General features: G+C 40.5%; 1 protein-coding gene and 1 long non-coding RNA gene across 2 annotated transcripts in view; both read left to right on the top strand.

Moving 5' to 3' along the window:
- Nucleotides 1-19,084, top strand: part of LOC134284900 (uncharacterized) — a 194,001-nt gene that overhangs the window by 88,649 nt on the left and 86,268 nt on the right. The window contains exon 3 of the mRNA XM_062844441.1: nt 9,714-9,828. Coding sequence (XP_062700425.1) covers nt 9,714-9,828 — 115 coding nt within the window. The remainder of the gene's footprint in view (nt 1-9,713; nt 9,829-19,084) is intronic.
- Nucleotides 10,882-12,175, top strand: LOC134284902 (uncharacterized). The gene is made up of 2 exons (XR_009996003.1): nt 10,882-11,855; nt 11,910-12,175. It is a non-coding gene; the product is annotated as an uncharacterized LOC134284902 (long non-coding RNA).

Genomic DNA, 19,084 nt, shown 5'->3' with positions numbered 1-19,084 from the left:
GAATTCCTCCTGGAATTCCTTCTGGAATTCCTCCTGGAATTCCTTCTGGAATTCCTCCTGGAATTCCTTCTGGAATTCCTCCTGGAATTCCTTCTGGAATTCCTCCTGGAATTCCTTCTGGAATTCCTCCTGGAATTTCTTCTGGAATTCCTCCTGGAATTCCTTCTGGAATTCCTCCTGGAATTCCTTCTGGAATTCCTCCTGGAATTCCTTCTGGAATTCCTCCTGGAATTCCTTCTGGAATTCCTCCTGGAATTCCTCCTGGAATTCCTTCTGGAATTCCTCCTGGAATTCCTTCTGGAATTCCTCCTGGAATTCCTTCTGGAATTCCTCCTGGAATTCCTTCTGGAATTCCTCCTGGAATTCCTTCTGGAATTCCTCCTGGAATTCCTTCTGGAATTCCTCCTGGAATTCCTTCTGGAATTCCTCCTGGAATTCCTTCTGGAATTCCTCCTGGAATTCCTTCTGGAATTCCTCCTGGAATTCCTTTTGGAATTCCGTCTGGAATTCCTCCTGGAATTCCGTCTGGAATTCCTCCTGGAATTCCTTCTGGCATTCCTATTGGATTTCCTCCTGAGATTCCTCCTGGAATTCCTCCTGGAATTCCTTCTGGAATTCCTCCTGGAATTCCTTCTGGAATTCCTCCTGGAATTCCTTCTGGAATTCCTCCTGGAATTCCTTCTGGAATTCCTCCTGGAATTCCTTCTGGAATTCCTCCTGGAATTCCTTCTGGAATTCCTCCTGGAATTCCTTCTGGAATTCCTCCTGGAATTCCTTCTGGAATTCCTCCTGGAATTCCTTCTGGAATTCCTCCTGGAATTCCTTCTGGAATTCCTCCTGGAATTCCTTCTGGAATTCCTCCTGGAATTCCTTCTGGAATTCCTGCTGGAATTCCTTCTGGAATGCCTCCTGGAATTCCTTCTGGAATTCCTCCTGGAATTCCTTCTGGAATTCCTCCTGGAATTCCTTCTGGAATTCCTCCTGGAATTCCTTCTGGAATTCCTCCTGGAATTCCTTCTGGAATTCCTCCTGGGATTCCTTCTGGAATTCCTCCTGGAATTCCTTCTTGAAGCCCTTCTTAAATTCCTTCTGGAAATTCTTCTGAAATTCCTTCTGGAATTCCTCCAGGAATTCCTTCTGGAATTCCTCCAGAAATTCCTTCTGGAATTCCTTCTGGAATTCCTCCTGGAACTTCTTCTGGAATTGCTCCTAGAAATCCTGGGATTCCTCCTGGAATTCCTTCTGGAGATCTCCTGAAGATTCTCCTGGAATTCATCCTAGAATCCCTCTATGAATTCCTCCTAGAATTCCTTCTGGAAATTCTTCTAGGATTCCTTCTGGAATTCCTCCAGGAATTCCTTCTGGAATTCCTCCAGGAATTTCTTCTAGAATTCCTCCAGGAATTCCTTCTAGAATTCCTCCAGGAATTCCTTCTAGAATTCCTGCTGGAATTCCTTCTGGAATTCCTCCTAGAATTTATTCTGGAATTCCTTCTGGAACTCCTTCTGGAATTCCTCCTGAAATTCCTCCTGGTATTCCTTTTGGAATTCTTCCTAGAATTCCTTCTGGAATTCTTCCTGAAATTCCATCTGGAATTCCTCCTGGAATTTTTCTGGAATTCCTCCTGGAATTCCTCCTGGAAATCCTCCTGGAATTCCCTCTAGAATTCCTCCTGGATTTCCTCCTTCAATTCCACCTGGAATTCCGTCGTAAAGTCCTCCTGGAATTCCTTCTGGAATTCCTTTTGGAATTCCTTCTGGAATTCCTCCTGGAATTCCTCCTGGAATTCCTCCTGGAATTCCTCTTGGAATTCCTCCTAGAATTCCTTCTAGAATTCTTCTTGAAATTCCATCTGGAATTCCTCCTGGAGTTCTTTCTGGAATTCCTCCTGGAATTCTTTCTGGAATTCCTCCTGGAATTCCTCCTGGAATTCCTCCTGGAAATCCTCCTGGAATTCCTTCTAGAATTCATCCTGGATTTCCTTCTTTAATTCCTCCTGGAATTCCGTCTGAAAGTCCTCCTGGAAATCCTCCTGGAATTCCTCCTGGAATTGCGTTCTGGAATTATCATCTTGGAATTCATCCTGGAATTCCTTCTGGAATTCTGCCGAGAATTCCTTCTGGAATTGCTCCTAAAATTACTTTTGATTCCTCCTGGAATACCTTCTTGAAGCCCTTCTTAAATTCCTTCTGGAAATTCTTCTGAAATTTCTTCTGGCTCTCCTCCTGAAATTCCATCTAGAATTCCTCCTAGAATTCCTTCTGGAATTCCTTCTGGAATTCCTCCTGGAACTTCTTCTGGAATTGCTCCTAGAAATCCTGGGATTCCTTCTGGAGATCTCCTGAAGATTCTCCTGGAATTCCTCCTAGAATCCCTCAATGAATTCCTCCAGGAATTGCTTCTGGAATTCCTCCTGGAATTGTTTCTGGAATTCCTCCTGGAACTGTTTCTGGAGTTCCTCCTGGAATTCCTTCTGGAGATCTCCTGCAGATCCTCCTGGAATTCCTCTTAAAATTTCTTTGGAATTTCACCTAGAATTCCTTCTGGAATTCCTTCCGGAATTTCTTCAGAAACTTCTTCTGGAATTCCTTCTGGAACTTCTTCTGGATTCCTCTTGGAATTCCTTCTGGAATTCCTCCTGGAATTCCTGCTGGAATTCCTGCTGGAATTCCTCCTAGAATTCCAGAAGGATTTTCTCCTGGAATTCCTTCTGCAATTCCTCCTAGAATTCCTTCTGGAATTCCTCCTGGAATTCCGCCAGGAGTTCCTTCAGAAATTCCTCCTGGAATTACTTTCTGGAATTCCTCCTGAAATTCCTCATTGAATTCCTAGTAGAAATCGTTGTAATATTCCTTCTGGAATTCCATCTGGAATTCATTCAGCAAATCCTTCTGGAATATTTCCTGGAATTTCTCCACGAATTCTTCATAAAACTCCTACTGGAGTTCCTCCGAGAATTCCTTCTATTTAGAATTCCTCCTAGAATTTCTTCTAGAATTTCTCCTGGAATTTCTCCTCGAATTCCTCCTGAAATTCCTCCTGGAATTCCTCCTAGAATTTCTCCTGGAATTTCTCCTGGAATTCCTCCTGGTATTCTTCCGGAAACTACTCCTAGAATTTCTCCTGGAATTCCTCCTGGAATTCTTCCTGCAGTTCTTCCTGAAATTCTTCCTGGAATGCCTCCTGGAATTCCTTTTGGAATTCCTCCTGGAATTCCTTCTGGAGTTCCCCCTGAAATTCCTTCTGGAATGTCTCCTGGAAATCCTCCCGGAATTCCTCCTGGAAATTCTTCTGGAATTCTTCCTGGAATTCCTCCTAGAATTCTTCCTGAAATTCCTCCTGGATTCCTCCTGAAATTCCGTCTTGAATTGCTCCTGGAATTCCTTCTGGCATTCCTTGTGGAATTTCTTCGGGAACTCCTTCTGGAATTCGTCCAGAAATTCCTTTTGGATTTCCTCCTGGAATTCCTCCTGTAATTCCTCCTGGAATTCCTCCTGGAATTCCTCTTGGAATTCCTCCTGGAATTCCTCCTGGAATTTCTCCTGGAATTCCTCCTGGAATTCCTCCTGGAATTCCTCCTGGAATTCCTCCTGGAATTCCTCCTGGAATTCCTCCTGGAATTCCTCCTGGAATTCCTCCTGGAATTCCTCCTGGAATTCCTCTTGGAATTCCTCCTGGAATTCCTCCTGGAATTCCTCCTGGAATTCCTCCTAGAATTCCTCCTGGAATTCCTCCTGGAATTCCTCCTGGAATTCCTCCTGGAATTCCTCCTGGAATCAGTGTTGCGAAATGAGCGAGTACTCACACAACTAGTCAAACTCACGAGTGAGTATGAGCAGTACACCTTAAACTCACCGTGAGTATTACTCACATTTGAGTAAGCACTGTACAACTCACACTCACTCGTGAGTATTGACGTGCAGATACTCACTCACGAGTATGCTTTACTTATATTCATACGGTAATCTAAAATTTATCTAAAGGCTTGGAATCCTATCAAACATTAAAATGGTATGTTTTATTGGGGCGAATGTATTGAATCAGTAGACAAGGTTGCTTGTCAATAATTCTATTGTTTTTTTTTATTCTAGTGAATTGTATCTTACTGGTAGTTCTAAGCGCTCCGTTACGGGCGGCCTGAAGAGGTCCCCTTTGAGCCCAACAGCTCAACGTGAGGGCTTTTGTTTGAACTCAAACCTCTTGTAGACAGAGATCAATCCCCTGAAAAGGCTGTCATCCACATGTAACTGGCGATTAGAATAACTAGCCACAGAAGTCCAATGTCGCGACTGTTCGTGTGACTAACATCTAGTTTGCCATGCCCTTATAGCGTCATTAGCGGTACTAGAAGTGTCAAATAAATTTTGTTTACCAAAACAAAAGATGCTCTTCAAGCTGGACACTTAAAAACAATCAATTATTACAATAAAAGTGATGAATTTAATTAAATAGGAAAAGTGACTACAGCGCCATTGGAGTTCTAGTGTATTTCTATTAACTGGCGTGAAGCCAAAATGGTGCAGGACGTGGTGCTGATTTGAATGGGCGGTTGCATTAAGCTGAAAACAGTGATTTTTTTCTGTTAGTGCAGGCGTGACATTCACATATAATTGAGTTGTTTTAAATGCACGAAATGTATTTGGATGCTTGTGCATCTTGTAAATTTAATAAAGAACACTAAACGCATTGAACAAATGTGTAAACGATCGTTTTTCAAATGCACGATAATTCGTACGACAAAGTTCGCTTCCGCACGTAGCAGAAACAAGGAGGAGGCAGTTCCAAGCTCCTGTCCAAATCGTTTCAATTGGGTGCCCTGATGGAACCTCCCTTTCCCAATATATGATGAGATATGTATATGTAATGTATGTCAGTGTGTGTTGTGTATGTTTGGTTATACATTTGTTTGAAAAACAATCATAATCATGATTGATAAGCATTTATAAACAAAACATTTACCTGATTACTCCTGAAATAGAATGTGGATTAGCAACAAAACATTAAAAAAAGCACATCAAATCTCGATCCTGGAATGTCTGCTCACCACTGATCGGCCACTTTAGGCATGAAAACATTAACAAGATCGAAATTTGATGCGGTGGTAGATCTTACGCCGCAACGCACCATTCTAAGGTGATCTACCCACGTTACGGGGAGGGGGTTGGCAGAGGTAGCAATTAAGAAAAAGTGATTTTACGGAATCGTGTGGTGTGCTCGATTGGTAGCCGATTTGACAGTTCGATAGCAGCAGACCTGCTGCAAAGGCGCATATAGTGCTGAATTAAAGCCATTTTAGCTGCTTATTGGTTACCTGGATGTGATTACAGGTCGGACTCGATTATCCGGGGGTTCAATTAACCGGGGGTCCGATTATCCGGGGCTCGATTATCCGGGAAAAAGGGCTCGATTATCCGGGGAAAAGTTTGTTTTTGTTTTGTTTACAAATTTTAAGATTACAATATGTCAACCAGTCCTGCAAAATATCAGTTTCAGTGCCTGTTTTTCAGCCGAAAATGAATGACTGCGGCGGTCGTTTTCAGTTCCTCGATGTGAGAACTGACAGAGTCCGAGAGCTCCATTCGTGAGCGACCCAACAAGATCAATTCCCAATCATCCACACACTACTCATGCTGAAAGGCCATTCGTCTCAAGCGGTGCCTTGTGAGAGTGAGTGCCCTATACGTTAGCACGGGTGAAAACACTCAACTACAGAAAATTGAACGGAAATTTAGCCCTGTCAGCTCTCGCCTTCAGCACGCTGCGTGCGAGTGTGAGTACCTATTTCATTTCGCACCCGTGTTGCTGATCGGAAAGCAACTTTGACAGGAAAACCAAAACGGAGAAAATGAAAAAAGCAAAATATCGCTATCATAAAGGCCTGTCGAAAAATTGCAGCACTGATGTCAACAAATGTGATAAACATCAAATACAACACCTGTAAGTAGGATTTAGCCTATTTAAAAATTGTTTTTATTTTTCACATTTTTCAGCTAAAATTTCATTTTCAAAAAAACATGGTTGTAATAATACAAGACGTTGAGTTTAGGCAATACAACGTTATGTATGTTAGCTTCTATGTTTAACGAACAGTTTTTGATTGAAGAACATCAAAAATAAAAGAAAAGAAGCATGGCTCGATTATCCGGGTGATTCGATTATCCGGGGTGAAATAATTTTGAAGTCACCCGGATAATCGAGTCCGACCTGTACTGGCCATGTTACTGGTAGCAATTTGCTCGGTAGTTTTTTTTTTTCCTTTTAGGTCCGAGGCTCATATAATTAGGGTGGTCCAACTTTATATGAAAAAAAAAACTAAGACTTGAAAAAGCTCATGGGATTCCTTCAGAATTTGTTCCCTTTTTTCATTCTTCAATCACTTTACCTAATTTACAGCTCTTTTGTCCACCAGGGCACTGCGTGAGCGATTCCAATTGGAAGCTGTACTTCCACTTTGTACAGCTCCTAAATGTATTCTATTATAATTCTAATCGAACTGGATTCCGTTGCGCTGCTTTCACTTTCTACACTATCATGGTAGAATGATGAGCACGAGTTTGATGTGTGGCTCTTGTTCATTTTCCAGTCCGATTGGGAGTCCATTATGAGTTGCCGTTACCCGATATCCATGTTTCAGGATCCGTTGGAGCATATGCTCTAAAGAGGGTCAGGTGCCAGCTGCTCTCGGGGGGAAAAGCAACTGACGAAAAATTGCAAGTGCCGGGCTGGGATCGAACCCATGACCATCCACTTATGAAGTGAACGTGTAGCCACTACGCTACGGGCCCTGGCAGTTTGTTCCTTTTGTCACCCATAAGTGCCAATAAAGTTTTGTTTCAATTCCATCAAGTCTAAGTACTTTTTTTATGAAACATCCAGCAATTTGTGCTGATAGGGCACAAAGTTGTAGCGGATTCTAGCAAAAAATTGCTTAATAATCAACTATTCGTTTTGCTGGCTGTTGCTTTGCTGGATGCGTTTAGTGTGTAAGTTTCATGTTCGAAAGTTGATTACTCAAGTGAATTTACTATTTTTTGTGAATTTTAAATTACAAACTGATCAAGTGTTTAGTATGAGGAAAAACGTTACTTTTCCTTACGGAATAATAGAACGAACTATTTTTCCGCGCAGAAAAAAACTACAGCTCTTTTAGATTTACAAGGTAGGCGTTACCAGTGTAAAACTTTTTTTCCTTACTTGCCTACTCAAATAATTTTGAAGCGAAACCACTATTTGTCCATTATATGCCCTATCTTTTTGCACAGTAATAGAAACTAGCCATATGGGAAAAAACGATCAAATGTATGCAGAAAAGAAAAGTTTTAAATGTTTGGACCTAGGAGATGCTGTAATTAATGCTACCGTTTTTTAGGTAAACAATAAGAGTTTTTAGCCTATGGTGCCAAAGCTCTCGAGCAGATCCACCTTTCCTCGAAAACTGTGCCTTGTATATAAATAATCACCATTGCAGTACAGAACAAACGAAAACATCATTTCAAACCAACAAAAATAACTTACTCACTAAACTCACCATGAGTAAAATGAGTAACTCACGCGTGAGTAATGACGTCATACTCTCGCGTGAGTATTACTCACAAGTGAGTAATACTCACGCGAGAGTATGACGTCATTACTCACGCGTGAGTATACTCATACGCGAGTAACTCACAGCGTGAGCATTACTCGCAAATGAGTAAGGTGAGTGAGTATTTTATACTCGTGAGCATGAGTTTCGCAACACTGCCTGGAATTCCTCCTGGAATTCATTCTGGAACTCCTCCTGGAATTCCTCCTGGAATTCCTCCTGGAATTCCTCCTGGAATTCCTCCTGGAATTCCTCCTGGAATTCCTCCTGGAATTCCTCCTGGAATTCCTCCTGGAATTCCTCCTGGAATTCCTCCTGGAATTCCTCCTGGAATTCCTCCTGGAATTCCTCCTGGAATCCTCCTGGAATTCCTCATGGAATTCCTCCTGGAATTCCTCCTGGAATTCCTCCTGGAATTCCTCCTGGAATTCCTCCTGGAATTCCTCCTGGAATTCCTCCTGGAATTCCTCCTGGATTTCCTCCTGGAATTCCTCCTGGAATTTCTTGTGGAATTCCTCCTGGAATTCCTTGTGGAATTCCTCCTGGAATTTCTTGTGGAATTCCTCCTGGAATTCCTTGTAGAATTCCTCCTGGAATTCCTTCTGGAACTCCTCCTGGAATTCCTCCTGGAATTCCCCCTGGAATTCCTCCTGGAATTCCCCCTGGAATTCCTCCTGGAATTCCCCCTGAAATTCCCCTTGAAATTCCTCCTGGAATTCCTCCTGGAGTTCCTCCTGGAATTCCTCCTGGAATTCCTCCTGGAATTCCTCCTGGAATTCCTTCTGGAATTCCTCCTGTAATTCTTCCTGGAATTCCTCCTGGAACTCCTCCTGGAGTTGCTTATGCGATTCTTCCTGGAATTCTTCTTAAAACTCATTCTGGAATTCTCTCTAGGATTCCTCCTGGAATTTCAGAAATTCTTCCTAGTGCATTTTCTGGGATTTCGCATTGATTTTCTCGAAGAATTTCTGCTTTTACTTCACCAGGAATTTCTCAAAAAAGCGTTCTGAAAGAACGTACAAGAAGCACAACTTAGCTAAGTTTGAAGGCTAGATAAACTTGTGATCAACCTTGTAAAAAGTCTATTATCTACCTGTACATATATATCACCATTGGACTGACTGTATTTAACTACTGCGTTTGCTTTCAGCTTACCAAACTATACAGGCATGGGCTTTCAAATTCAACGACATTATCCAAAAAGTGAAAGACCTTTTTGTGCTGTGGTAAGCACCCGGCAGATTGCCGACGAAATAACAAACTGTTATTTTAAATAAAATACACCGAAATTCATTCATTCATTCACGGTAGCTTCCGACTGCACATGTTGGGAAAAGTCGACTTTCCAGGTATAGGCGGCTCAGAGAAGGATTCCTCCATCGTAGGTTTACATACTATGGTGCGCCTGTAAGGGATGATAGGCAACAGTAAGTCCTTTGGCTTTAAGATATGAATTCTTCCAATTTATGGAAGTTTCAATTTAATCAAGTCAAAGTCATCGCCTCCTTTCATTAACGGACTACTATATTCAAACAGCAAATAAATATGACAATGAACAATAGTTTTTGGAAATCAATTCAAAGGTTAAAATTAATGAGAAAATTAAATAAAACTCTCTTTTTGAAAATGGAAAATTGAAATATAGTGCAGTTATTTATTTGAAAAATAAATCCAACTTTGATGGGGCAGAATCGACTGTATTCTGTGCAACTCGGATTTGACGGCTACGCAGTTTTGTTAAATCAAAACGAGTTGTTATCTAAGCCGACGATTCGACACTTTGGATGGTCTTTTTTAGGGGAAATATATGTTTTTCGTTTTTTTTTTTTGACAAAATAAAACTGAAAGAAAAATAAAAAAACTTATCTTTCCCCTGAAGAAAACACCATCCAAAGTGTCGAAACGTCGGGTTAGATAACAACTCGTTTTGATTTAACAAGACTCATAATAAAAATGTTCCGCTACTGACTACCATCCCCTAAAAGCCAACTTCCAAACGAACCGACTGAGTTGAGTTGTTTGCAATTAAAAATTTCAAAAAACATCATCCACTTCCGTTACCACCCCCATTCGACTATTAATACGGCTTACTTACATCCCACACATCTACATTCTTTTTTTTTATTTGCAGGCCATTTCGGATCTTTTGCTGGGTGTGTTCTGCATGCCATTCACCCTGGTCGGACAGGTACTGCGAAAGTTCATCTTCGGAAGCATCATGTGCAAGCTCATACCGTACTTTCAAGGTAAATATGAAAAAATGTTTATATTTTTCAATGTTGGGTCGAATCATAGCGCAGAATACATTCGGTATACACAGTCTGTGGCGAAATAATGTGCTCTCCCTTCAACATGTTCATGTATCATTATGAAAAAAGTACGTGCAAATGTGAAGCTTATCACAATTACGTAAAAAATCTTATAAAAAAATTAAATATATGAACATCCGTATATAATCCGTTAAACTTCAATTTTAAAATATCCATTTTAAAAATTGTAATTTTATAAAAACTGAAAATAAAAAAAAAATAAAAACTTTCAAACGTCCAGAAACATACTCAAATGCTGAACGGGAATTCAAACTGTTTTATTTATGGAAATTATTTTATTTTTATTTTTTTTTGTACTGATGAATCAAGTATATTTATTTCCATTTTTTGAAACCACAGTTCCTAAAACTTCAGAGTTGAAATACACTTTGGTTTACAAACTTTTTCTCCTTGCTTTTACGATGCATCAACCAGCGGATAGATCATCTTGAATCTAATTTGCGAAGACAGACTTGCATTTCGGCCATTTTTTTATTACCAGTGATTTCAATGCAGAGTATCATTCGTAGAATGATGTTTGATCCAATGCCAACGGCAGGATTTTATTTGATGAGGTCTTCCGACAGCCGCATTTGTTTTTCTTCTGCTAGAGATCTCTCGATAATTGCATTGGCCTTAACCGGTTCAAACCAACATTGTAGCCAATTAGGAAAACTCATGCTGGCTTCTATTCTGATCATCTCCCTGTAACAATTTTGATTTTCCCATGAAGTGGTTTTTAATCGCATCGGCTTTACTTGCAATTATCACAGAGCTGACTGGGATAGACATGGAACATACACATCGACGGCCATGTAGATGCTACTGTTTCATTGGAAATGCATTTTGAAATTGACATAGGCTTCAAAATTTGGATTAGTACTTGAGTCAAAGCTGGAGGCGCTGCAATGCCCAAATCTGAAATCTAATTCATTAGACTTAGGTATTACTGACGACGATCTGAAACTTCTCCATTTTTAAATCGTGAGGATAAGATAATTCCAACGAATGCGAGGCAGGATCTACGGAAGGTAATTTTAAAAATCCAATCGTAGAATTGAAAAACGAGCATTGCGCCCATATTAAAATATTTAAAAAGCCACCAACAATAAAACTTAAAAACAAACAAAAACGAAATCTCCGTATTTGTATACCTAAAATTTTCGAAAAAATAAACAAAAAATTCTACGGCTTCAAAATAAAACAAAAAATTTAAAATAAATGTCATCGACACCTTCAAAAAATGCCATTTGATATTCATCATCAAATAATGAACAATTTTAAAATAAGATTCTACTTATCGAGCAAAAATTTTGTCAATTTCATCACCAGAGATTTTATCTTCGGCTGTTCGAGTCCGTATGAAGTTGATCATCAATATTAACTTCTTTTCTCGATCAGCCTAGATAGCTGTGTAGTGTCGGTAGCGATTGTCTCAATTGGCTAAGAATAACACTACGGACCGCCTGTTCCGGTGGTAAGAATCCACCCACAGGTGACCCCTAATAAATGGTGTGATGCGGCTTTATGCTTACCGTGCCTAGGAATGAATGGCTAGGGGGGTCTAATAAAAACCTAACCGCTAACGGAGCCTGTGGAGTACCAGGGCGCCCTCCACAGTATGTAGCCCTTACCAGTCTTCAAAATTTCCTTTGCATTGCATTGCATTGATCCAAAAAACTAGGAGCAGGAGAATGCGCGCTCCTTATTTTTCAAATCAGCATTGCCATGACTTGTGCCTATCATTTCGATGAAAATACTGCATCATTGATGCAAATCATTTATCAAATCCTCACACTAGCAGAATGAAGAAAAGCGTTACGAGAGCTGGCAAACATATATGGTGGTAGCTAGGATCCTATGGTGGTTGGCCTAGTAACCAGCAACGTTGTGTTGGTGGCAGCTGAAAATCTTTATTGACACCGAAGCTTTCTCACTTGCGGTTGAAGTTGAAGTTAAGTTAGGTATTTGATTAATGTTATACAAAACGAAAATGCGCTAATTTTCACATTTTTCAGCATTTGAATAAATCGGCTTTGAATTGAACTTTGGATCGATGGATCGAAGATTGGCATTGGACATACAAACAACCACCCCACTTGTTGACAGTTCGTTAACCGCTTCTGGCAGATCCCTTCCCGCATCATGTATTAACGAGTTCGGGCGTTTGACCCAAGTCCCAACCTGTTTTTTGAGGCCGCCAATAGTTATTATCATTAGAATACAGATTTTTTTTTGTGCTCCATTAACAGCAGCAATAAATTATTTATCTGTGTGAATCATATTTACTATTAGTTTTAATTAAATATAAATACTTGGGGAAAGCCTCTGTTCACTCTGTTCACTCTTATATAAGCACCTTCACTGACTCTTAGGGCCGATTTCTTCACCTCGGCTTAACCGGTAAGCCAGGCTTACCCATATAGTTAAACCCAGGGTTGAAAAAATCTCATTCAATTGAATGAATTTCTGCTGAACTGAATGCTTTTGACATTCATTTTCAGCTCTGCTGTGAGATACTTGAAAGTGAACGCAGAAAAATTCAACTACATTGTGGAGGTAATGACTGCGCCATCATCAACACACGCTCTGCGCTGAATGCGACTCGCCCATAAGCAAACGTGGTGAATTTTTGTCGTTTGAGTGCCGGTCACAGGAAAAATGTTGCTTTTGAACCCCGCTGTCTCCCCGGTGTGAGCGAAGAGAGAATTTTTATTCTCTTTTCAATTGCCTCCGTGAAGGACAGGGGCTTCAACGTCAGAAGCGGTGTGGTGAAAAGAAAAAAACAAAAACTCACGTTCGCTGGAAGCTTCAGAATTTGTGCAACCGTGGTTAAACCTGGTTTAACGCTTAAGCCAGGGTGTAGAAATCACCCCTTAGAGAAGGAAACAGATTAGCGTGCATACTATTTTGCGTTATACCACCGACGGCTAGGTTCTTTAATAGGTTATTTCTAATGACTTTCCCTCAGTTCAATTATTGGGATTTGCGTTAGCTAACACTTTCCTCAGCTAACATATCAAAATGTTCGATCCAATCGGATCCATCTTCTTTTAACCGGACGCGCGTAGTTGTAAAAAGTACAACAATACCAAAAAACCTCGCTCCTCGTATTCAGCGCGAGTGCGAGTGCAGTTTAAAGGTCATACAGGCGCGCGTCCTGAAAGGTTAAAAATATTGATAACTTTTTGTTATCAGCTTCAATAATTAATACTTCTTCCTGAATCGATTTCACATCAGCATACGAAAGGCATAGATTCAGGCTAGGTAAGTATAATAATAAATTTTGGATTCAGGTGTCGTCGTTTATTACGATTTACCAATGGACGCATTAACGTGAACTGAGGTGTGCAATGCAGTCCTTTTCTAATATTCAGGATAACATTACTTGAACATCAGAAGCATTCGAGTTAAATGCCTACCGTTAGTATGAAATGATTTGCATCAATGATGCACTATTTTTGATCAAAGGAGCATAAGAGAAATAAAATGCGAAGATTTGAATTGATCATAAAGTTTGAACTTTTCCAAAGCTTGCTTTTTAAAACTCACGCTCGCAATGATGATCTTCGAAGACTGGCCCTTACTGCGCTAACCGGAGCAATGGTGCAGTGGACCTTGTGTTTCTCCGAGACAATCAGCTGCCCTTCTTTAGTCTCACTTGAGGCTAAATAAGGGCGGGATTATGAAGATGTTGTTAATCAGTTTAAATTTTCACCTATATGGTTTCGCATTATGCGATTTACACAGTGTATTCTGTGTATCCTCGCCTTTGGCGTTTTCCAATCGATACCGATTTGGTTTTATTGTTGCTGTTCTTTGTTGAGCTGCTGTTGCGAAGAGTTTAATCTTACCTAGTTTGGGTAGTGGCTACGGTTAGGATAGCTCAGATCAATCTTCAGCATAAAAGAACAGCAACGATCAATCTTTGCAGACTTATGCAAAATGGTACAGCTCAAGTGGCCTTGGTACAAGAACCTTACTTTCGTAAGGGAAATTTCTATCTAGGAAACCTTGTGAACCCGGTGTTTGCCACTTTCAGTAAACATGAAATGGCAAACTCGCGTGTCATGCCTCGAGCCTGTGTGCTTGTCAACAACGCAATAGTTGCTACACTCATCTCTGAACTAACCACCAGAGATGTATGTGCTATCACAATTGATGTATCTGTTGGAAACCTCAACAGGAAATACGTCTATTGTTCTGTGTATTTACCACATGATGAACCATCCCCTACGGATGCTTTCAAACAAGTCATCGCATACTGCACTTCAAAAGGCCTTCCGCTAATTGTTGGCAGTGATGCTAATGCTCACCATATCATCTGGGGCAGCTCAGACATTAACTTGAGAGGCTGTAAGTAATGCAAGATCTGTACTACTTAAGTACTCCATCAAACTGGATGGAGTACTTAAGTAGTACAGATCTTGCATTACTTAACATAGGCAAAGGCCCAACCTTCATGGTATCTGCTAGAGAGGAAGTGTTAGATATAACACTTTGCTCTAGCAGAATTAGTCACGAGCTGACCAATTGGCATGTGTCAGATGAAGAATCTTTATCTGACCATCGCTATATCTTTTTTGAACATTTAAATGTTACTTCGCAAACATTGCGTTTCAGGAATCCTCGGTCAACAAACTGGGATCTTTATACTGATTTGGTTGCAGCCAAATTTCATGGATATTCACCATCCATTGACACTCCAAGTGATTTAGATGATGCCGTTGATACTACAACGACCTTCATCATGGAAGCTTTTGAAGAAGCATGCCCTCTACGGTCTGTGAAGATCACAAGAGGAACCCCTTGGTGGAACTCTGATCTGGCGAAACTCAGGAAACAATGTAGAAAGAGTTGGAACAGACGACGTTCGGCTGGTTCGGAGGCTTTCAGGTCGGCTCGCAAGGCCTACAGGAAAGCTCTCCGGTCTGCTGAACGATCCGGCTGGAAAAACCTTTGTACAAATGTTTCCAGCTTGAGTGAAGTCAGTCGGTTAAACAAAATCCTTGCGAAATCTAAGGATTTCCGGGTGAACGAACTTCGTTTGCCAAATGGCGATCAGACTTCCTCTGATGAGGAAGTTCTGGAATGCTTATTCAGCACACACTTCCCTGGATGTGTGGATATTACATCTTCGGATGATCCTGGTGTCTTTACTTGTAGTTATGATTCTTTAGCTTCGGCTCGGAGTATTGTAACTATAGAATCGATTGAGTGGGCTCTTAATAGCTTTGCTCCTTTCAAATCTCCTGGGGCAGATGGGATTTATCCTATTTTGCTTCAGAAGGGATTTGATTATTTCAAACATGTTTTGAAAAAACTACTTGTTTGCAGTTTTGCTACAGGGTATATTCCCAAATCCTGGAGGGATATTACTGTAAAGTTTATTCCGAAAGTGGGTCGTGCGTCGTATGAAGAAGCAAAGAGTTTCAGACCTATCAGTTTGACCTCTTTTCTTCTGAAATGCTTAGAACGCATTGTGGATCATCATATCCGTGATGTTCATCTGGCCAACGTGCCTCTTCATGTGAACCAACATGCCTACCAATCTGGTAAGTCCACTGTGACTCTTTTACACAAGGTTGTTTACGATATCGAGAAAGCATTCGCTCAAAAGCAATCTTGTTTGGGTGTTTTCTTAGATATCGAGGGTGCCTTTGACAACGTGCCTTTCGATGCCATATTGGAAGCCGCACGGAGTCATGGTATATCTCCAATGATTTCCAATTGGATTCACCAAATGCTCAAAAACCGATATCTCTTCTCGACATTGCGTCTAGCAGGGATTAGGAAATTGAGTGTTTGTGGATGCCCCCAAGGGGGAGTCTTATCACCGCTTTTGTGGAATCTCGTAGCAGATACGCTATTGAGGCAACTCAATAATAGCGGTTTTCCTACTTATGGTTTTGCCGACGACTACCTAACATTGTTAGTTGGTATGTGCATCAGCACCCTTTTCGACCTGATGCAAAACGCCCTTCAGGTAGTTGAGGGTTGGTGTCGCCAATATGGCCTTTCGGTTAATCCGAGTAAAACATCTATTGTTCTTTTCACGGAAAGGCGAAACCGTAATGGCGTTCGACCTTTGCGTCTCTTTGATTCTGAAATCGATGTGACTGAACAGGTAAAGTACGTTGGAGTCATTCTTGATTCCAAGCTTTCCTGGACACCTCACATTGAGTTCAGAATCAAGAAAGCTTGTATGGCCTTCGGGCAATGCCGGCGTACTTTTGGTACAACTTGGGGTCTAAAACCCAAGTATATCAAATGGATTTACACAACTGTGGTTCGGCCAATATTGGCTTATGGATGTCTTGTGTGGTGGCAAAAGGGTGAAGTGAGAACGGTCCAATCAAAATTAGGCCATCTCCAAAGGATGTGCTTAATGGCGATGTCTGGAGCGTTCTCTTCAACTCCTACGGCAGCGCTAGAAGTTCTCTTTGGCGTTGCCCCACTACACATTCATCTCAAACAAGAAGCCCTTTCTTGCACTTACCGGTTACGGGTACTCGGTCTACTAGAGGAAACTCCTGTGAACCGCACATCAACACGCACCTCGTTGTTTCCACTTTTGGTGAATTGGGACAAAGTTGTCCTTGCTCCAAGTGATCTTACAATTGCTTGTAATTTTCCATATAGGACATTTTCCACGAAATTCCCTTCCCGGGAAGAGTGGACATCTGGTTATCTGGAAAGAAGTATTTCAGACGGCATCGTATGTTACACTGATGGCTCCCTTCTCGAAGGTCGAGCAGGTGCTGGTGTTTATTCTCGTGAGCTAAGGCTGTATCAGTCTTATTCACTTGGTAGACACTGTACCGTTTTTCAGGCCGAAATCTTTGCTCTTATGTGCGGAGTGCAATCAGCACTTCAGCAGCACGTAATGGGCAAAGTAATATACTTCTGTTCAGATAGCCAGGCTGCTATTAAAGCACTTGCTTCGGCCAACTCCAGGTCGAAGATAGTTATCGCTTGTCGAACTCAAATCGAGGAGCTGAATTCAGCAAACGCTGTTCACCTTCTATGGGTACCTGGTCATTCTTCCATCGCTGGAAATGAATTGGCTGATGAGTTAGCTCGCTCTGGAGCATCACATGACTTCATTGGCCCTGAGCCAGCTATTCCGATATCGAAGTGTTGGATTAAGCTTCAGATTCACACCTGGGCTGTCACTCAACACAGACAATATTGGAATAGTTTGGAGTCATGTCGTCAAACCAAATTGTATAGTGCTGAGCCATCTCTACGGGTGGCGAAGTATCTAACTAATCTGTCTAAGCAGAATTGCAGCATGCTGGTCAAAGCATTGACTGGCCACTGCCGACTCAGCTATCACATGGCGAATATTCAGCAAGCTGATTCATTTGCCTGTGATAGCTGTGAATCCGATTATGGAACTTCGTATCATTTGATATGTAACTGTCCAGTTTTCGCGCAACTGCGTTTCCGAGTATTCGGTAAACACTTATTAAGTGAAACTGACTTCAGAAACCTGAATCTTCAGGATATTCTGTTGTTCTTAACCCGCTGTGGTAAAGAGCTATAGGCTCTCTTTCGCTTTATGCGTTATTACAGTGCCCTTTTCAGGGCGCTGTTTGAACCCATTGTGGTACGCTTGTGCGTTAGTACCCTCTTCCAGGGTATTTTTCCTATTTCCCTACCTGTCCCTATCCCCATCCAAATCCTTTTTCCTTCCTTTTCCCTCAGGTAGATGATGAAATAGGCTGTTATTTTGGCGATGGCACAAATGTCCCAAATGGAGGATAACGTGCCTCTGGAGCCGGCCTTCTGATACCTGATAGGTATTACTGACGACGATCTGAAACTTCTCCATTTTTAAATCGTGAGGATAAGATAATTCCAACGAATGCGAGGCAGGATCTACGGAAGGTAATTTTAAAAATCGTAGAATTGAAAAACGAGCATTGCGCCCATATTAAAATATTTAAAAAGCCACCAACAATAAAACTTAAAAACAAACAAAAACGAAATCTCAGTATTTGTATACCTAAAATTTTCGAAAAAATTCTACGGCTTCAAAATAAAACAAAAAATTTAAAATAAATGTCATCGACACCTTCGAAAAATGCCATTTGATATTCATCATCAAATAATGAACAATTTTAAAATAAGATTCTACTTATCGAGCAAAAATTTTGTCAATTTCATCACCAGAGATTTTATCTTCTGAATCTCTTGACTCAAAAAATAAAAAATAACCGAAAATCAAAAAATAAAAGAAAGTTGAAGAATTTGTTAAATGTATTCAAACATTATCAATTGAGATTGTATCTGCGAAATCATTGCACTAAGTTACAAAATCACAGTTAAGAAAAAACATAAATTAAAAAATATCACTACGTAGGTATCGCATGGAAAAAGTTAAAAAATATATAACTGTTGCTGTTTATTACAGGTTTAATTTGAGAATGTATCTTCAGAATCATTGGACTAAGCTGAAAAATCTAAATTGAGAAAACTACGCTTTAGACAAATAAAATTGGGCTTAAAAATCAAAAACAAGAAAATAAAAAAAATATATATATTTCTTGGTGAAAAAGTTGAAATTTTTTATTATTTTTGTTTATTATAGGCTCCCGAAAAACTTGATTTTTTTAATAAATTAGAGAAAACTCTAATAAAATCGCGGTAGGTTCCCCACCAGAACTACCCAAGTAACATTGAATGCTGAACAGAGGGAGTATTCGCTGACCAATAGCTGGTTAATGGTGCCAATGGCTGAACACAATGACAGCTAAATATAGGTCTGAAGTATGGCTTGTTCAACCACTTGAATCAGCAATACATAGATGGCTGAATATCAAGTTGAATAGAATATTATCAGCTGAGTAACCAGCCTTAAAACATACACCAACATGTAGAATTAATCAACTGTTGTTTAACCTTTAATCGAATAGCTTTTGACAGCTGACCCAAGCATGGTTTTCGTAAAGTTCACAACGCTTCTTCAGCCTCAATACAGACTTAGTTCAACTTATGTTCTTGACTAAAGACACAACAAGTAATGCTCTTGTTTTCGAGGATATGTATACAATTACAGGGGGTGGCCAAAATGTTTGGGATAGGCAACTTTTTTTCTCCCACAAAAAAAATCAACATTCTGTAACTTTTCATAGAGTGCATCAAAAAATCTCAAATTTTGACTGTTTATCAACCTGTTATATGTGCA

Source organism: Aedes albopictus, chromosome 1 (genome assembly GCF_035046485.1).
Source record: "Aedes albopictus strain Foshan chromosome 1, AalbF5, whole genome shotgun sequence".
Lineage (NCBI taxonomy): Eukaryota > Metazoa > Arthropoda > Insecta > Diptera > Culicidae > Aedes > Aedes albopictus.
This window is presented reverse-complemented; position numbering and strand designations above follow the sequence as displayed.